This window comes from Typopeltis vanoorti, chromosome 6, assembly GCF_054136105.1.
Source record: "Typopeltis vanoorti isolate ZY-2024b chromosome 6, IOZ_Tvanoo_1.0, whole genome shotgun sequence".
In the NCBI taxonomy this organism is placed as follows: Eukaryota; Metazoa; Arthropoda; class Arachnida; order Uropygi; family Thelyphonidae; genus Typopeltis; species Typopeltis vanoorti.
The window spans coordinates 65,655,801-65,676,249 of NC_143554.1; the positions used below are offsets into that span (position 1 = coordinate 65,655,801).

The following is a 20,449-nucleotide window of genomic DNA, read 5'->3' on the forward strand; positions in this document are numbered from 1 at the left end:
GCAAAATTTTTAGCATCTTACATACACATTTGACATGGCACATTATCTCATTTTTATATAGCTAGATATATTGTTATTGTACATTTGCAGTACAAGCACATGAAACATAAAACGATTAGTAATAAAGAAAGAATTAAAAACATAAAAGTTTAATAACAATTTAATGTGATGGATGTGTTTCAATACTGCTACACCAATATCAGGTGAAATATTTGAAACTGCAATTCTTAGATTTCTGCTTTGAAATGAAACTTATATGAATAAGCATATATTTACTAATATTCATTAAGCGCTGAAATATGCAGGAAGCAAAATTTGTGAATCCGCACCATTATATGATTTTTTCCCATTAAAATATAAAAAATAACAAAAAAGAAATAATAAATAATAAAAATTAAATACGCTTCTTTTAAGATAAAAAAAATCTACTTAGTCTTAAAAGATTTTAAATTTGTTTTCATTATTTCACCCCCCCCCCCCCCCCAACAAAACCTACGGCTCCCAGGGGGCCGCGGCCCACAGTTTGGGAAGCACTGATGTAGACTACAGACAAGAGTATACAAAAGAACATGCAGGTAGCTTATTATGTTGGTACATGAATGCTAGGAGTAGCAGAAAGAAAGGGGGTAGAGTTGGTTGCCTTGGTCAATATGTTGGGACCTCAGATTGTAGGCATTAGTGAGACCTGGCTATCAGAATCAAACATCTAACTGGTATAAAGTGCAAAGGGTAGAGCATTTTTCAAAAGGATAGGAGAGGAGGGAGTGTGCTGCTAATGATATCAGATTATTCCCATTTCAAATAGAGCACAGAAATCTGAAATGTAGCATAGAACACTTGTGTGAGACAAGTAAATGTACTTTGTTGTATTCAGATAGGAAAGGAGGGTGAATGCTTTTAATATCAGTTGACTTGAATCCAGTTAGTGTTGAGACCTATGATTGTAGTACTAGTAACAGTTTTTCATGTGGCAGTGAGTTTGATGTCATCTGGTGTGAGGAGGAATCTAACAAGATCAAATACATAGCGGGGAGTTGTTACAGACCTGGTGGATCAGTTGCTAGTAATGAAGAAATGCATCACCAAATAAAGACAATGGGTGTGAAAAGAGTAATAATAAGGGGGGGAGGGACTTTAAATATCAAAACACTGATTGAGTAACAGTAAAATCCCATGAGAAGAATGAAACTGAATTTATTGAACTGTTATGAGACGACTTTCTCATGCAGCAAGTAACAGGACTCAAGGTCAAAGAGTGTTGGATTCCGTAGTGTCAGCGGTGTTTCACTTAAAGACTTAACTATTCTGCCTCCTGCATGAATCATACAGTAATCACTTGGGAAATGGCTAAGTTTATAAATGTCTCATTAAGGAAAGGTTACATGCTGAACTACAAAGCAGGAAATTATGATCAACTGAGGAGTATATCAAATTCAGGGCAATGGTATTGGTTACTGGATTGGAAGAATATTGACAGTGCATGGGAAGCATTTAAAAAAAATACTTAAATGATGCAATATCAGAATGCGTCCTGAGAGTTCGAAGAATAAACAGGGTAGGAGTCAAATGGATGTGTAATCTTATCAAGCAAGAGATTCTTAAGAAAAGGATGATGTAGAAGGAATACTGTGTGTTAAGGATGATGTCTGTTATGATAATTATAACACGAGTCACAACTGTTGTACAGAAAGCTAAGTCTGAGTATGAAAAGGAACTGGATCCGCAAGCTAAAGATAACACCAAAGAATTTTATCAGTATGCTGCAAGTAAAAGAAAGAATATGAATATCAAAGAATACTGAATGCAGATGGTATGAGAGGTGAGAGATGCAGAAGAAGTTGTTCAACTAATGAGTTCTCATTTTACTAAAAGCTATCAACCTGATGTATGCAACATTGAACTCACTGCTACTTCTTCACTAGAAAATGAAACTCAGGCATATGAGGAGGAGGTATTAGAGCTGTTGCACAAACTGAATAAGAATTCAGCAATAGGGACCAATGGGATATCAGCACAAGTGCTAAAACAGTGTTCAGCCGAATTGGCTATTGCTTTAAACTAGACTATATAATTTGAGTCTTGGAACACAGAAGATTCCGCATCAGTGAAAAGAATGTAATTGTAATCTCATTGCACGAGGGATGGTGCAAAGACCGACATATCCAACTATCAATATCTCAGGAGTGGTGGTGGTGAAGATATTGTAAAAGTTGGTTAGGACTTGCATTTAGAAATGAGTTAATAGGGAATCTCTACTTTGCAATGAACAGAATGGATTCACTAAGGGAAAGTCATGTTTTATTAACTTGCTCAAATTCTAGAATAATGTTACCATTGAGCTAGACAAGGGGAATGAATACACAATGATACTTTCTGGATTTTGCTAAGACTGTTGACAGAACACAGCATGGAAGGCTGTTGCATAAAACGGAGAATATGGATTTGAATTATAAAATTTAACACAGATAAGAATATAGCTGACTGACAGATATCAAAAAGTAGTACATGGGGGGTTGTGAGTCTGCAAAATTTAAGGTAACCAGTGGTATACCACAAGGATCACTCCTTGGTTTACTGTTATTCAATCTATAAATTAATGACATTAGGAAGGATTTGACAGGGAACATACAGCTATATGCTGATATGTGCAGAATGATTTGAATAGCATGGAATTGTTCGGCATAGGAAAATGGATATCAGTTCAATGTCAGTAAATGCAAAGTCATGCAATTTGGCGTGATTAGATATCCAATGTCGTATTATATTAACTGTCAATTTTTTATAAAAAGACAATGTATACTGTTATATTAATTAAAAAACTTTAATTAATACTTCCTATATTTCGGTAATGTTACATTACCATCTTCAAGGAACAAAAAATTAATGATATGTGCATGCAGGCACTAACATTGAACAAATATGGCTGAAGACAAGTTGGTCCTAGAGTCCTAAAAGGTGCCACCTAGTGGGCTAAATTGGATAGTAGTCTTGGCTGTTGGGCCGATGTTCTAAGAATGCAAGCCTCCCATATTTGGGGTAGTCTCATGCATCCAAATTTGTTGAGGTTTGGGGAGTTTTTTTTTTTAGAGCTGAGGTTGATTCCAGGAATAATCTCTCATATTTATACTTGCTGCAGTGTTGTTCACACATATGTTAGTCATCAGCCCTCAGTAACTAAGAGTGTGCAAGATGACTGTGACTGGAATCAAGCAATAACAACTAACTCTCTTCTGTTTCTACATTGACTGGATTGCCAGTACCTAATTTCGGGTTAAATCTCATACAGTTTGTTCGTCAGTGCTTCCAGGCATGATGACCACCACTAGGTAATTAATTTTATCTTATAAATTGTCTGTAGCATGTACAAGGGACTGACAAACAGTATGTAGAAAAAGTATGAGCTGATTTATATTAATGAGGAATGTTACTACTGTCTCATTTTCAATGTGGCTGGGATTCGAGCACAAACTGGACATTAATATTAAGTGTCTTCATTTTATATAACAGTTGCAAAACCTCAAAGCACTGGATGTGGATTATAAAGCAGAGAATGAATCTGTATAAATTATTTTTTTGATAGCAGTTTACTTTTATGTGCATAAATGGAAGCTGAATGGCATCCAACTCTGCTACATAATTACTGTAATCAAATGGAGATTTTTCTGGATATAATAAGGTCAGGAAACGCAGCAGCATCACCAACAGAGGTATCAGAACACTTGTCCATGTAGGATGCAGATTCATTTGTACTGACAAAGACTTTGTAGGTGATGTGCAAAAAGAATAGTTATTCATATATCCTGATGATGGACAGTATCCACCCATCGGAGTGTACTCTTACTTGCAGAACTGTAAACTGAAGACTCATAATTAAGTTCTAGTCAAACATGTGTAAAATAAAGGTAGAGTAAGGAAAATCGATCTGCCCATTCAGTAAAGGACAGAGAGCAGAATATATTCAGTGCACTTTTTAACTTTTCTCTGAACAAATATGGCTGAAGATAACAAGTTGGTCCTAGAGTCCTAAAAGGTGCCACCTAGTGGGCTAAATTGGATAGTAGTCTTCGCTGTTTGGGCTGATGTTCTAAGAATGCAAGCTTCCCATATTTGGGGTAGTCTCATGCATCCAAATTTGTTGAGGTTTGGGGTGTTTTTTTTTAGAGCTGAGGTTGATTCCAGGAATAATCTCTCATATTTATACTTGCTACAGTGTTGTTCACACATGTTAGTCATCAGCCCTCAGTAACTAAGAGTGTGCAAGATGACTGGAGTCAAGCAATAACAACTAACTCTCTTCTGTTTCTACATTGAGTTGATGAATATGGGTGAGGAATGTAAGCTTTCTGCCGAAAATGAGTCCTAAGAAACTTTGCATACGTTGTTACTGGAATAATAATTTATCCCGATAATTTGTAGAACAGACTAAATACTGTTTCCCTTCTTTCAAGATTAAAAATTCTGAAAAATATGTTGTTGTTGCTGAGATCCAAGCAAAATTTTCTTTGAAAATGTCAGCCATGGATTTGGTTTCAGAAGCAACATATCCATTATGATTCAAGATAGACAAATGGTATATTCTATCTATCTTTTATTTTACAGATTTTTATCCCATATGATTTTTGAATTTTTTGTTTCATTAATAGAAGTAAATAAAATTCAAGACTGCTTTTGACACTGATGTCTAACTTAACATGCTTTTGCCTGAACACATTCGAAAGCAATGAGATTTGACACAGTAGAGTATCTACAAAATATACCCCATGCTCTGTCATAATCTCTTTTAGCTGCTTGGTACTCAGTTTTGGATACAGTTAAAATTCTCATGATATTTTTGGAATTGTAGCTATTGCTGCCTGTACAATACAATCTGTTACTTGCTTTAGTGATAAGTCTTTGATTGACTGCTTTAGCATTAAATTTTGCAAGTGAAAAATTGTTCTGGTCACTATGTTCCATTTTCCATGTGGAAAATTGTGTAGGAGAACATGGTTTTGGAAACAGGTAATCTTTATGCAGCCAATATGTTTTGTTTCCTAGTGTAATTATTTCTTTATCTTTTTTCTAATGCAAGAAATGAGCATAAATACTGTGGTACCAAGTCACATACCTCAGTTTCTGAAACTTCTGTTTGAGCCTATCAGCTGAAATTTCAATACCTTTAAAGAGCAACCAGTTATTGTACTAAACATTCACTAATTTTTGGTACCCAGTACAGGGACACGTCACTTAATGTGATTAATTAATCCATCAATTCATGCGTGCTTAGCGAAATGGCATTAAGAGAATACAATATCCAATAGGAATAATTATAATTCATCCATCAGTTAGCATAAATTTGAAAAAAATTTACAGTATAAGCTATATTAGAGGAGAAAATCACCAAAGTAAATAAAAATCAATTGCTTAAATTTTTATTTAATGTCTAAACATATGATTGAGCTAAAGTAAAGATGTTTGAATAGTGCTCGACTTTTTCATCTTGTCATGCAATTTGTGATAGCTGGCGACTGCTTTATCATGATTTCGGCAGACTTCGAAGCTTTGTTCCCTATCAGGATCAGCAAACAAAATTTCCTTATCATGCTCAATGTGATTGAAAACTAGCTCAAGTTCTATTGCAGTTAGCTTCTTGTTTGCACTCATCTTCTTCATACGCATACTGTTCTTCTAGTTGAAGGAGATCATTCTCGCTTAACTGTTCTGAATGGGAATCGAGCAAGTTTCTCATATCTTCATTATCCAGTTCATTAAATCCAAGTCATTTTCCAATTGTACTGATTTCTTCAATAATGTTAGATCTTGAATTCAGCGCATGATAAACGAGCATAGGCTTGAGTTTAAAGTTGCCTTCTAATAAAAGTATAAGATGATCTTTAGATACTTTGTATCTTGGTTGAGATGCTTCAGTTTTAGTTAGGAAAGTTTTTGTTGGCAGAAGCTTCCAAAAGACATCAGTTTTGTCGAAGTTGAATATTTGCCGATTGTTATAATCACCTTACCGAATTATCCTTTGCAATTCTTCAGGAAACCTGGCTGTATAATATAAGATTGGAGGAGACCTATCATAATAGCCATCTATAAAAAAAAAAAGAAAAAAAAAAGGCAATAAAGAATTAAAGGTAAGAATTAGAGGAATTTCACCATTCATGGTTATAGACATAATTTATACAAGCATTTTTCAGAAACGAAGGAAAATTGTAGAACAGCAACAACCCAGAGAAGAACAAGCTGCATTCAGTCTAAATAGCAGTTGTCAGGAATAGATTTTTATTTTAAGACAAATAGTTGAGAAATCACAGTAACATAACAAGTATCTGTATTTAAGTAAGCAGCTGAGTAGTTGATTTGGAAAAGACATATGACAAGGTGCCAAGAGAAATGTTGTTCAAATCTCTACAGTATCTTTTATCTGAATGATGAAAATGAAACATTGCATAGAGTGATACATAACCTATACTTAAGTTGTAAATCAGCTGTTAGAATTGAAGGAAATGCAAGAAGATGGTGTGAAATTATATCGTATCATCATCACACTATCCCAAATGTTATTCATCATCTATATGGATCACATTATGAAAGAAAGATGTATTAAACCTAGCATCAAATATGGAAATATTCAGTTTCTTTCCATACTTTTATGCAGATGATACTATATTACAACTTAAGTATAGGCTATATATTGATTTGGATAATGTTCTATTCACACCATACAGCTGCAGAAATTTGAACACCTTTTCTGTTTGCACACTGTGCCAAGAGAAAAAGTGTTCATAGATCCTGAGAACAAGTTATCAGGACCCTTTAATTAAAATGAATAGTTATTATGTAATGGGTTTGGTGTGAAAATCAGCAACAAAAAGATGGAAAACTAAAAAAAAAAAAAAAAAAAAAGACAGCAAACTGGAAAACATCAAATGGATTTTCAGTGAAGAACCTGTGGAATAAATAAAATAAAATATTTCAGCTATTTAGGCATGATTCTGAGTGAAGGTGACAAATTAAATTTGGATGAATAAACAAAGCTGGTATGGCTGGGAGTGAGCTGAATAAAATTTATATGAGGTCAGAGAGAAATTATTCAAAACATTTCACACAGTGTTTAACCAATTTGAACATATGCTTAATGATCTGAGAGAGTTCTGAGAAAAGATAAGGGAGTGAACAGATGGAATCTATGCAGAATCATATTAAAAATAACGATATTAGGAAGAAACCTAACAGCATTTTAAAATGTGTAAGTAGAGCTAATCTAAGGCGTATGATCACTTAACCAAAATGGAAAAGGAAAGGATAGCAAAACTGGTGTTTGTTTTGCTAGTCTTTACTAGGTGTGTGAGAAGACATTCACAGGATTAACAGCAAAGTGCTTCACACTTGATATGTTAGATGTGACTATATTGGAAATTCACCAATAACAGATTAATTAACTTTGAAAGATTGCTAAAACTGCTAATCCGAAACTAGTAAGAATGTCAACTCATAACTATATATATATCATACGCTTATACAATGATGATACGATATAATTTAGTCAATGGCATCAAAAGAAATTTACCTATCATTAGGGAATGGGTAAAATTTCTGAAATTTAATGAAATCTAAAAATATTCTCTTCTATAATCACAGGTTTAGAATTATTTAATGATAGCAAAAAAAATTATGTAGGCTTAAGCTTATTATGTTAACTACCTGATCAACGATCCCTTCCAATGAGGATAATACAGTTGGATGAAGATCTCTTTGCATATGCATAATTCGACTACAGCGCCACATAGGTGCTGTGGCACGTATCGGTCCAGATTCAGTGGGTTGCTGTCCTTGTTGTGGAGTACATACTCCTTGAGCATGTTGAGGGTCTGGGAAGAAATTCACACATAATATATATCAATTATTTTATGTTTACAATTTTGCAGTTGCAATTATACAAACATTTTATATTGTAATTAAAATGATTTATTTTTATATAAATTCTACCCAAAGAAAGTTGTAAAACAATTGCACATTTAGTATACTAAGCATAGCATAAAGATTGCATAATATGTGAACAGTGCTCTTTCAAGCAACTTTAGATATTTTAGTATAATAACTAAAGTAGATGAAATAGTTGAATTACCAAGTGAACACTTTGCAAGGGTATGTCATCCAGGCTGAGGTATTGAAGTAACAAGAGAGACAAGGGCTAATATAGAAATATAAGTATATATGGAACTGTAGGTGCATAAGATATTACAGAAGCTTGATGTGAATACAACTATGGGATTAGGTGGTATACCAGCTAGTTTTACAGGAAGGTACTAGGGAATTGGCAGTACCTTTCACCACATTGTTTAAGTCTAAGATTGAGTTAGTCCCGTGGGGGGGGGGGCATAGTTCCACTGCATAAAGGAGGCTCCAAGAGTGATGCAGTAAATTACTGACCAACTGGCATATCGGGAGTCATCATAGTCAAGGTACTTGAGAAGTTGGTTAAGAGCAAAATACAGGAATGGATAGACAGAAATAGGATACTACGTGGGGGCAACATAGTTTTGCAAATGGCAGGTTGTGCTTCAGTAATTTGCTCACATTTTATAATACAGTGACAGCTGAGTTGGTTAAAGTTAATGAATTTACAGTTATACTGCTGTACTTTGCAAAAGCTTTTGAGAGGATACCACATGAAATTCTAATCAATAAACTGCAGCACATGGAGGATGGATATAAAGTTGGTGAAGTGGATTACAGGGTGGTTGATGGCGAGATATCACATAATTTATTGAGGAGTAGAGTCCAGTAGAAGGTCTGTGACTAGTGGTATGCTGCAGGACTCTGTTCTTGGGCCACTACTATTTAATTTGTTCATTAATGATATAGGAAAGGATCAGAGAGGAACTATTCGGTTATGTCCTGGCGACGCAAAATTGGGTAGAGCAATAGTTAATACTGATGATGTTAAAATTTTGCACGATCATTTGGATAGACTGGCAGTCTGGGTAAAGGAGAATGGATATCCATTTAATGTGGCAAAGTATAAAGTGCATTTTGGGGTGAAAAGATTACCAGCTGTATACCACATTGATGGAACACTACTCCAGGAAATTGATGATGACAGGGATTTGGTGATGTTAGTGGATAGAGAATTTAGTTAGAGGACATATTGCAAAACTGGTTAAAAGAGCTCATTGGATTACTTGGTTACTGAAGAATACCTTGACAAGCAGGTTATCATATCTCTTTATAGAGCCTTGGTAAGACCCCATCTTGACTACTGCATGCAGACCTAGTCATCTGGGTTTCTTGGGGGGGGGGGGGGGTGAGGAAGAGGTGGAGAGAAGATCCAAAGGCAAGTGACCAAGATGGTATAAAATCTATGGAATCAATCTTATGATGACAGGTTTAAGACGGTGGGTTACAGAAGTTGGTTGACAGGCAGAAAGGAGCCAATATGATTCTGACATACATATTACTGAAGGGTTTTTACAAAATTAATACAGAGGAAATTTTTCAGAAGAGGTCTGGTGGTGGTGGGAGAACTAGGAACTATCCTTGGAAACTGAGCAAGAGTGCAGTTAGCAGGGGTGTCAGGACCAGATTTTTTGCTTGGAGAGTGGTGAATGAGTGGAATAGGTTGCCAGAGTGTGTTGTGGGTGCCATGACCGTGAATGAGTTCAAAACAAAGTATGATAGATACTGCATGAATGTTGGATAGTGCTCGACTCATACCAATAATAGAGTTTTTAGACTCATCGAGGGATGAGTCCAAGAGCTCCACGGAGTAGCTTCTTTTCTTTGGTGCATCAATCCGAAGATTGATAATTATAGCAGCATATCAGAACATCCTGTCTTGTGACCTCCTTATCTCTTCATAACTCTTAGCACCAGTTAGCATCATTATGTTATTTATATATGAAATTCTTGGTCTGCCTCGTGGTCTCTTTCCTTCTACAATCCCCCATGCCTCAAATGGTGTCCAATTAGGCTTTTTCTTCTCTTATTGATGTGTTTCATTAATGACCGCTCTTCATGAACTATATTTAGAACTTCATTACTTTTCCTTTCTTCCAACTAATTTTCACCATCTTTCTCCAGCATTAAAGTTCAAATGCCTCCAACGTTTTGATATCTTGTTTTGTTAAGGTCCAGGCCTCACAACCATATAATGCAATGCTCCATATATATGTTTTCACTAGCCTTTTTTTTTTTTAACTGGATGCTAAGTCCTTTGGTAAAAATGTTTCTTCTGTTGTAGAATGCTTTTTTGGCTAAGATAATTCATGCTTTAATATCTGATTGTTTCTTCCATCTTCTGTGATAGACTTCCATGATATCTAAAAAAAGGATACCTGTTGTATTAGGTTATTATTTATTTCTAGGTTTATTTTCATTGGATTTGCTTTATTTGTAATTAATAGTTTTGTTTTCTTACAATTAATTTTTAGGCTGTACTGTGTGAAAATTTCTTCCATCTTCATCAGGGTGGCTTTCAGTTTGTTTTCGTTATCAGCTATAACTGCTATATCATCCGTGAACTGTAGCCAGTTAATATTCATTCCATTTATCTTAATTCCTGCTTCTATTAGTTCTTTCAATTTATTTATTAAACAATATGGGTGAGAGAGAGAACCCCCTGTCTTACACCTCTACGTATTTTTGCTATTGCGGTTTTTGTTTTATTGCTGGCTGTTTCTATTAGGGCTTCTTGGTGCCTGTAAAGATTAAATATGAGCCTTCTATCTGTCCAATGTATTGTTTTTAGGAGGTGAAACATTTGGTTCCAGTCGATACTATTTAAGGCTTTCTTCGAGTCAAGAAAGACTATCAGAGTATTTTGATTCTTCTCAAATCTTCTTTCGATAACTGTTCTTAGAGCTAAGATTGCTTCTCTTGTCCCCCCTGCTGTTTCCTGAATCCAAACTGGTCACTGCCAATATGTCCTTCAACCTTTTTCGTTAGTCTTTTTTGTATAATTTTGAGTAGTATTTTCAAAGTATGTGATATTAAGCTTATTGTTCGATGATTTTCACACTTGTTTGCATTATTTACTTTAGGAATGGGTATGATAGAGCATTGTGTAAAATCTTTGGAGATGCCCCGTTTCATAAACATCCTTTATGATCTTGAAAAGGGATGACTTAGTTATGTTTCCTGAGTACTTTATTAATTCTGAAGGGATGTTATCAATGCCTGGTGCCTTATTGGTTGACAATTCATTCAGTGCCCATTCAAATTCATCTTTTAATATAGTTGGACCAATTTCTTCCACATCAAGTCTTGTTTCATCTTCTATAGCCTTGGCATCTAGATCTTTTCAACTATATAGATCTTCTAAGTACTCCTTCCATCTTTCCGAACTATTTTCCTTATCTATAAGTATGTTCTCCTGTTCATTTTTGATAATTGTACTTTTTTGTCTTGTTTTGTTGGCTTATTCCTTTTATAATGTTATAAGCTTTATCGATTCTTCCAGTCTTTGATAGATCTTCTATTTCTTTACATTTCTCTGTATACCATTGTTCTTTTGCTTCTTTACACTTTCTATTTATATTTTTTATATGTTTATATTTGTTTTTGCTATCTTCCTTTAGGGAGGTTTTGTATTTCCTTCTTTCATCTATTAGATCTAGAATATCCTAGGTGATCCATGGCTTTTTTACTTGCATGTTCCTTAATCCTATGCAGTCATATGATTAGATAATAATAATAGAATGTGAAGGAGTTGTTGGACAAAGCAAAGGAGAAGAGTGAGAAGGAACAGATTATAAGTTTCCTGCCATATGATAGATATGAATTGAGGAGAAGGGTGTTGACAGCAAACAAATCAACGTTAAGGTTGTGCAGGCCCGTGAAGTTGTCCATCTGGCTTCAGTCAACCAATGGTACACACTATTTCCTTCTATCAGGGTTAGCACCCATGATAGGTTTCTTGCTCGCTACAATAAAAACAAGTAATATAAAGGAACGTTCCTCTCTTAGGATAGTACCACAAAAAACACCATCATTAGCCTTATCATCATCAACTCTACCTGCTGTATGTTCTAATTGTGACATATTCCATTTCTGTGTTCCTACTGCTCATGTTCCTCTTCTGTTTGAGGTCTAGGTGTTCATCGATCATCTACACATCCTGCTGAGGCTAATACTCTTATCTCTGTAGGATAGCCAAGGCTAGATGGACCCTAGAAGAAGAAGAGCGAATTCTTGCTTCAAGGAAGGCTGACCTTAATGAGCGAAACATTGATACAGCTCTTTCATCTGTTCTACCTTATAGATTTCCGTCGATAAATTAGCAGAATGAGTGCAATGTGAGTAATTATTATGGAGGGAAGAATATGAAATTTATTATAGCTGTTAATAGATAATTAATAGAGATAGCATATGATGAAGAGGAATTCAAGGTTTAAGAATGCTAGAACTGGTGATATCATCAGAGAACCTGTCAATAATTAAGGTAGCCATACTGCCTCTAACTGGGGAGAGTAATCATGTGGTCTTAACCAGAGTGCATGCCAGAGATGTGGAAATTTTCAGTTAAGAAGAGGGTATGTGTGTGTTTACAGAGCAGGTGATTGTGATAAGCTGAGAAACCAGCTTGAAGCAGTGCCATATCATAAAAATCTTGAGAGGGAAAGTAGCAGTGCATGAGAGATGGCCAAGGGGTGTTTGAAGTAATTAGTAGCACCATTAAACTGACCCTGCAGAAAAAGTTCTGGAGCATATATAAAAAAAAATGCGATAAGCAAGTACACGAGCAATAAAAGAAACAGACATGAAGGGTGACCAATATGGTACAGAAGGAAAAAGCTGATTATGAGAGGAAGTCAGCTGAGCAGGCAAAAGAAAATATCAAACAGTTCTGCTGTGTGGCAAGTAAAAGAAAGAATGACTATAAAAGGATAATAATTAGTGCTGATGGTAGGTAGGTAATCAGAATCAGACAAAATAGTTGAGGAGATACTGCAGTGCCAGATGTGACAATGACTGGTGTGAGATAGAAGTGCTCAAGATGTATAGAACTTTAATTTGGCCAGAGAATTAGATGGGATATCAGCCTTTGTATTATGTGAATGTGCAAGGGAACTGGCAGTGGAGTCAAAAATGGTTCTGCATAAAGGGGGTTCCAAGACAGAGGAATCATATTATAGGTCAATCAGTATCTTAGGATTAGTGGTTAAAAGACTGAAGACGGTAATAAAAGGAAGAATTTGTTTGAAAAGCATATGATATATGAGAAGTGCATGATTTTGTGAATGGTCTTGCCTTAGTAACTTATGCATTTCTTTATAATAAAGTTACAACTGAGTTGAATAAAGGAAATCCCTACCTGAAGAAAATTCTGTTGCAGTAGAGCAGTCGATGTATTAAAGATGGTGACAGATGTGAAACCATCTCATAATGGGTATTATCTGCTCCTACAGCAGTTAGTAGATATTGCAGAAAAGCAGCATTTAGTTCTTCTTTCCTTGAATGTTGTAAAGTTCCAGACCATTTGAAGTTATATGAAGATATTTTTTTTTTGCCTTGTTTTTTAGGGCCAGGAAGTAAGAAGATATTGCTGATGTTATGGCAAAACTCTCCCCAAGAGTATCTGCAATTGCCTTTGCAGAAACTGTACATCATGTTGTAGGAATGAAAGTATGTAGATGGTATATATCTGCTCTTTGCTTTCTAAATTTTATCCCAGAACTGTTTGGAGCTGGAGCTGGTTGATATGGTTATAAAAAATGTGTGTTGAATTTAGCAGTTCATTGGCTCTGAAGACAAATGTATCATGCTCAAGCACATTTATAAGCAATCAAATTTATTGTGAGGTAGCTTTGGAAGAGACCCCCCCCCAAGCTTTGTTCTGAGATTTCTTGATAATTGTGCACTTAGTATTTCACCTTGGTTTATGAAAAGGTGGAAACCAACTAGACGTTTTATGTATTTCCATTGTGAAATACTATATTATACAATGTAACTTGATTCACTGTATTTGATAGGAGCTAAGGTAATGTTGCAGAATCAACTATTGCTGGGGAGGGGATGAGCGAACCACTCAACTTACTTATTTTCTATCATGACATCAGCGACAGATTAAATTTATCCATATATAAGTCCTCCATGTAAAAAAGCATGGGTGTTGCAGGAAATTATTGCTACCATATAAATTATTGGTTTTCCACTTAAATGGTGAGAAGAGGAGGTGGTGAACAGTGAATGTTCAGGTAGGCATATGGATGGTGTTTCCATATTTAAGAGGGAGAGATTATTGTTATAGCTTATATGCTCTAAAATTCTTCCTCTGATGCTTGCATGTGTACTATTCCCAGAGAGTGTTGTGGTCATTTAAACTCTCCATTAGTGGCAATATCATGCGATGTATTTACATCAAGCAGTAAGTAGATGCAGCAAACTGCAAAAAGAGGTTCTACTGAGAAGCAGATGGCAGTGGGCTGTATGTTAGTGCTGAGTGGGACTTACTGAAATGGAGTGGAAATTAACAAAGAGAGTGAAATTCCATAGGCAGGGTCATCTCTTATCCTGTACTTATGGATAATTAACAAACAGTAATGTAGGAATTTTCATCAAGCTTTGAGTATATCTCTTGCAAAACCAATACACTGCTTTATGCTTCTCCAAGAAGACTTGGATACATTACTATTTTAGCACAATCCACAATTCCATTATAGAAATGCTCTCAAGATTTATTTATGGTAGATCACCTGGCTTCCAGAATTGTGAGAAATTGTTTTTATCAATCTTTTACCTTTTTGGAGAATTGATGGCCAGTGTTCATCTCTTTCTCCACAGGAAAAAATATCCAAGACACTATCAACTCCATCCAGGATATTGAATATTTTAATAGTTTTGAATTTCTCTGAGGACATACAAGTATCCATTTTGTCTAATAATGGGTCTGAGAGTATATCCTTGATTTTTTGAGGTGCATGATCCATTATTTTTCTAATTAAAGGGCTCTCATGTAGTGAGATCATATTTGGCATGTTTTCAGAAATGAGGGGTTATTTTTAATTTTTATTTCAGAGTAAATCATCCCATTCAGAGTTGATGTAACTGTGAGGTGGGACAGTTATACATATTAATATCCCCTTAAAAATTTTTTTTTTTTACTGTTACTGTCTTAGTTGAAGAGGTTTTCTACTACAGGGTGTCCCAAAATTCATGCAAGATTTAAATTTAGCGCCATTTGTGTGGTAAAGTGTTGCCAACGAGAAAAAAAAGACAGCGTAACAGCTGACAGTTCAGGGTTATTAAAAATGGAGGTTACACAAAAGAACAACGCATTTTCATTGTTGAGCAACATTTTAAAAATAATGAAGGTTTGGCAGCTACAGTTCGCAATTTTCGTACAAAATATGATCGGAATAGTGATTTAACTTCATCAACTGTGAAAAGATTAATTAAAAAATTCAAGGAAACTGGATCAATTAGTGATCTTATACACTCTGGCCGTCCTTCAATAAGTCGTTCAACAGAAAACATCGACGCAGTTCATGAGAGTGTTGCTGAAAGTCCAGGAACATCAATTCGGCACCGTGGTCTTGAATTGAGCATTTCGAGAAGCTCTCTACAGCGTATTCTCATGAAAGATTTGCATCTTTATGCTTACAAAGTTCAATTGACTCAAGAACTGAAGCCTACTGACCACACACAGCGAAAAGAGTTCGTTAAATGGATTATGGAACAACAACAAGTGGATGCTTATTTTTCGAACAAAATCATCTTCGGTGATGAGGCTCATTTTCATCTTGATGGCTTCGTTAATCGACAAAATTGTCGCATTTGGGGTTCAGAAAATCCACGAGTGATTGTTGAGAAACAAATGCATCCACAACGTGTCACTCACTGTTTGGTGCAGATTTTGGGCTGGAGGCATCATCGGTCCATTCTTCTTCGAAAATGCGGCTGGTAAGGCAATAACAGTTAATGGTACTCGCTATCGCGACATGATAATCCAGTTTTTTGTGCCTAAATTGCAAGATATGGATGTGGACGACATGTGGGGTCAACAAGACGGTGCCACATGCCATACAGCCCGAGAAACAATTCAATTACTGCATGAGTTATTTCCTGGTCATGTAATTTCCCGTTTTGGTGATCAGAATTGGCCGCCCAGATCATGTGACTTAACGGCGTTGGACTTTTTTGAAGTCTAAGGTTTATGCCAACAAGCCCACGACCACCCAATTTCAATTTCAGACTCAATTTCTTCCTTGAAGGAAGAAATTGAGCGCTGTATCAACGAAATTCAGCCACATTTATGCAAAACGGTCATGGAAAATTTCGACAAAAGAGTGCATATGTGCCAGCAAAGCCGTGGAGGCCATTTACCCGATATGCTATTCCATGCATAACCCTATACTGTATACTTTATGAATTAATAAGAAATTACAATTTTTAATTAAAAAACTGTGTTTTCTATCAAAATTACTTCTTGCGTGAATTTTGGGACACCCTGTATATGTTTGTGGCATACTTCACCTTCTGATATAGCATATTCTGCTCTGTCTTGACTTTTGAATCCCTTTTCCATACTTCGTCAGGCATGTTTTGGAGTATGATGATGTGTGTTCTCCCTTGCAATCAGCATATTTGAGTGCATTATATTCACAATATTTATTTTCATGCTTCGTACTGCTCTAACAGATGGCACAAGATGGCAGAGCAAAAACAAGCAGTCCAAGCATGACTGTATTTCTGGTACTTTAAGCGGTGCAAAGGATTCAGGATGTCAAGTCTGATAGGACAGGTGAGATACCCTGCTTTCACTGCTGCTGGAGATTTCGGGATGTTAAATTTGTGCAAAGACATTACTTATTAGTACAAGGACACTATCCCTGTGTATGAATTCTTTTCATGGCTGTCGCTCCTCGATCTTTTAATTCAGAGTAAATTTTATTATTGAGGAAAGAGAGGAGATCCCATTCCAGCATCAAAGTTTTGTTTGAAGGTACCATATTGTCCCAAATGATGTTGCATTGAGGAGTTGCTCTGAATGTTTCTGGCAAGATGTTTCAACTAAAAATGTATCCTGAATAGGTTTTTATATATATATATATATATATATATAACAGATTTCAGGGATAGTGCCAAACCTTCTGGATAAAGAAGAGTGACATTTTTTCATCAGAACATTCACATGTTGAATGTATTATAGGGATAATGGTAAAGTAGAACATATCTAGGATGTTTTTTGTTTCTTGTTTTTGCTATCTGCTGATGGTTTATGAACTTGGGTGGGGCTTGCTAAGGACCTGAAGAACTTGAAAATGAAAGACATACTAAATAAATGAGCAAACTCAGCCTAGAGTTCTCATTTACCATACCAATAGTTAGTCTCCTTCCCCATCTTGCTGTTGTGCTGTATGGGGAAGGAGACCTGCTATAACAAGGAGGTCCACTAGATGATCGATCCTGGCTGGCCATCCAGGATTGCATGTCATGCCAAATCAGTGCATGACCACCAGGAACCTCCCCTTTCTGGATATCCATGAGTCATGCCACACCACTTGGTGCAGTGTAATGTGGTGGGCACTGAATCTTCTAGTGATGTTGGTCTGAAAGATAAGAGAGTGAAAAACAGAGAGAAGAATATGAGAAGAAAAAAGAAATGAAAAAATGTGATCATTCAGTGGTCACCTCCACCACGAACAGGTGTACCACATGGATGGGGTGATATGGATAAGAGGATGGTTGATGGACAGACATCAAAGAAGAGTATATATGGTGGAAATAGAGAAGGCAGGTGATGGCAATGGGAAGGATGATATGGATAAGAGGATGTCTGATTGACAGGCATCAAAATGCAGTATATATATATAGAGGAAATAAATCCAGGAAAAGGTCGTCGTCCGGTAGCATCCTCTAGCAAGAGGGTTGCAGCAGATGAGCAGCTCTTCCCCATTTCTCTGTCTGTCGCTTCCATCATTCTTAAACCAGTCCATTCCATGATGTCATTAAACCACTCTCTAGTAAAGAAGATTGATATGACTGACATGCAATCTGGTCCATATCCATACGGGAACAAGTGACCTCCCTGCTAGCCAATTGCGCAGTTCTGGACCCAGGGGACCCATCCTGAGCTGTGCATCACTCGTCATTTTGATCTTTACTGCTCATCCAAACTAGGGAAAAAGTAGAAGCATAGTGGTTTTTCCGTTGCCTTCTATGCATGAAGAGATGAAAAAAGTAGAAACATTGAAAGAATCACCCCTAGCCCTCTATTACTCTAATAGCATTGGGGGGAAGGAACAAGAAAGAAGAAAAGAATAGAAAGAAATAAGAGTAGGGACCATCCTATAGATAATATAACAGATGTATATTACATGAAATAAGGTATCAGGAAAAGGTAGGAGATAAAAATATGGGTAAGGGATAATGGCTACCACTTTAATATGGTAAACTGTAAGACTATGCACTCAAAGATGGAGAGATAACTTAACTATAATATTCGAACTGGACTACAGAAAACTGAGGCAGCCTGGAATTTGGGGGTGAATATGTACAGTGAGTTGAAGTTTAAAGGGGCATATTGCAAAGGTGGCCACATAGCTCATTGGATTACCTGAAGAACACTGACGAGCAGAAACAGTGAGATTTTTATTTCTCTTTATAAGGCTTGAATAATGTCAATCTGGACCTATACAGAAAAGGATGCAATGGAGATCCAGAGGTGAATGACCAAGATTGTGACCGGCTTATGAGGTATTCTGTATAAGGGTAGACTGAAGGTCTGTGAGCTACAAAGTCTAGTTGACAGTTGGAAAAGAGATATGATAGAAACATAAGTTATTGGGTATTCACTGTTTCTATAAAACAGAAGACTTATTCCAATACACAGTAGTAAGCAAGAAAACAAGAGTTACACACCTGGAAGTTATGTAAGAATGTAGTTAGCAAGGGTATGAGGAATGAGTTGTCAGATGGGTGTGAGTGCTCCATCAATGAACGAGATCAAGTATGATATACATTGTGCAAATAACACTTAGTGCAGCCACCAATGATGAGTCTTTGATTCCACAGAGATGCATAAGAAAATAATAATAACTTACGATTTTCAAGGAGCATTATTGCATGGAGAATGGTAGGTGATTGGAATGCAATGCCTGAATGCAGGAACAGTGAATGAAATTATTAAGTCGAGGTATGATGAACTGTGCTTGTGAGTGTGGGACCTCCCATGATTAATCTCTTGACTCCATGGAGGCTGATAAACTAACAATAATATTCATGTTAGTATTATCAACAGACCTTCATGGAGTCAAGAGATTTATCGTGGGAGGTCCCACTCTCATAAGCACAGCTCATCATACTTCGACTTAAATGCATTCACTGTTCCTGCACTCAGGCAATGCATTCCAATCACCTACCATTCTCCATGCAAAAAATCTACTTCTCACACTCACCTTCTATAGCTTCCAAGGATGGCTTCTTGTTCTTCCTGTCTCCAGATATTATATGAAAAATCTCATCCATGTTAATCTGGTAATTACCCCTTACAAACTTACATGCCTCAATCATGTCTCTCCTCTTCCTTCTATATACTAGACTCTGTAATTTGCATTCCCTCAATCTGTCATTATGTTCCACATTCCAGAGGCCAGAAATCAACTTAGTCCATTCTCTCTGAACCCTCTCCAACATCTCATCATCCTTTTGAAAACCTGGCAACCAAATCTGTGCACAATAATCCATATGCAGACCTGATCAAAGTCTTGTACAATGGAATCAAAACATCCTTCTACATCAAGTAAGTCTCTATATACCATAATCCCAAAAATTTTCATCTCCTCCATGTCCTCTAAAATATCCCCACCAATTATATATTTGTGTCCCAAAGTTTAAAACCTCACACTTTGCAACATTAAACTGATACCCCCCCCCCCTCACCCATTCAAACAGTTTATTTTTACGTCCTCTCGCAAAGCTACAACATCTACTCTACTTCTCATAACTCCCCCCCCAAATTTGCATCATCTGCAAACAACTGTATATCACCATTTAAGCCCTTTCCAATGTCATTTACATACAAATTAAACAACAGCGGTTACAAAACAGACCCTGGAGCATGCCACTAATGACTTTCCTCTTCTGGGATATCACTCCTGTATACACAACCTGCTGATACCTATCAGACAGTCATCTCCAATCCAGTGCACTAATTTACTATCCAACCCCATCTGTTCCAATTTAACTATTAGTTTGTCATATGGCAATCTATGAAAAGTCTTTGCAAAATTTAAATATACTACTATATATGCATCCTTGTCCAATGTATTCATTGTTTTGTTATAATAAGTAAGCAGAATGTTAAATACATCCTTTAGCAAACCCATGCTGCCCATTAAAAAGAATTCTACTGTTGTGAATTCTTATCCTCACTAGCTTCTCCAACACCTTGATCACAACTCCAGACAAGCAGATTGGCCTATAATTCAAAGCTTTAGTCTTATTGCCCCCCCCTCCCCCT

At 36.3% G+C, this 20,449-nt stretch overlaps 1 protein-coding gene across 1 annotated transcript in view; it reads right to left on the bottom strand.

The window, feature by feature from the left end:
- Nucleotides 1-20,449, bottom strand: part of Nipped-A (Transcription-associated protein Nipped-A) — a 936,100-nt gene that overhangs the window by 73,127 nt on the left and 842,524 nt on the right. The window contains exon 57 of the mRNA XM_090393977.1: nt 7,690-7,856. Coding sequence (XP_090250103.1) covers nt 7,690-7,856 — 167 coding nt within the window. The remainder of the gene's footprint in view (nt 1-7,689; nt 7,857-20,449) is intronic.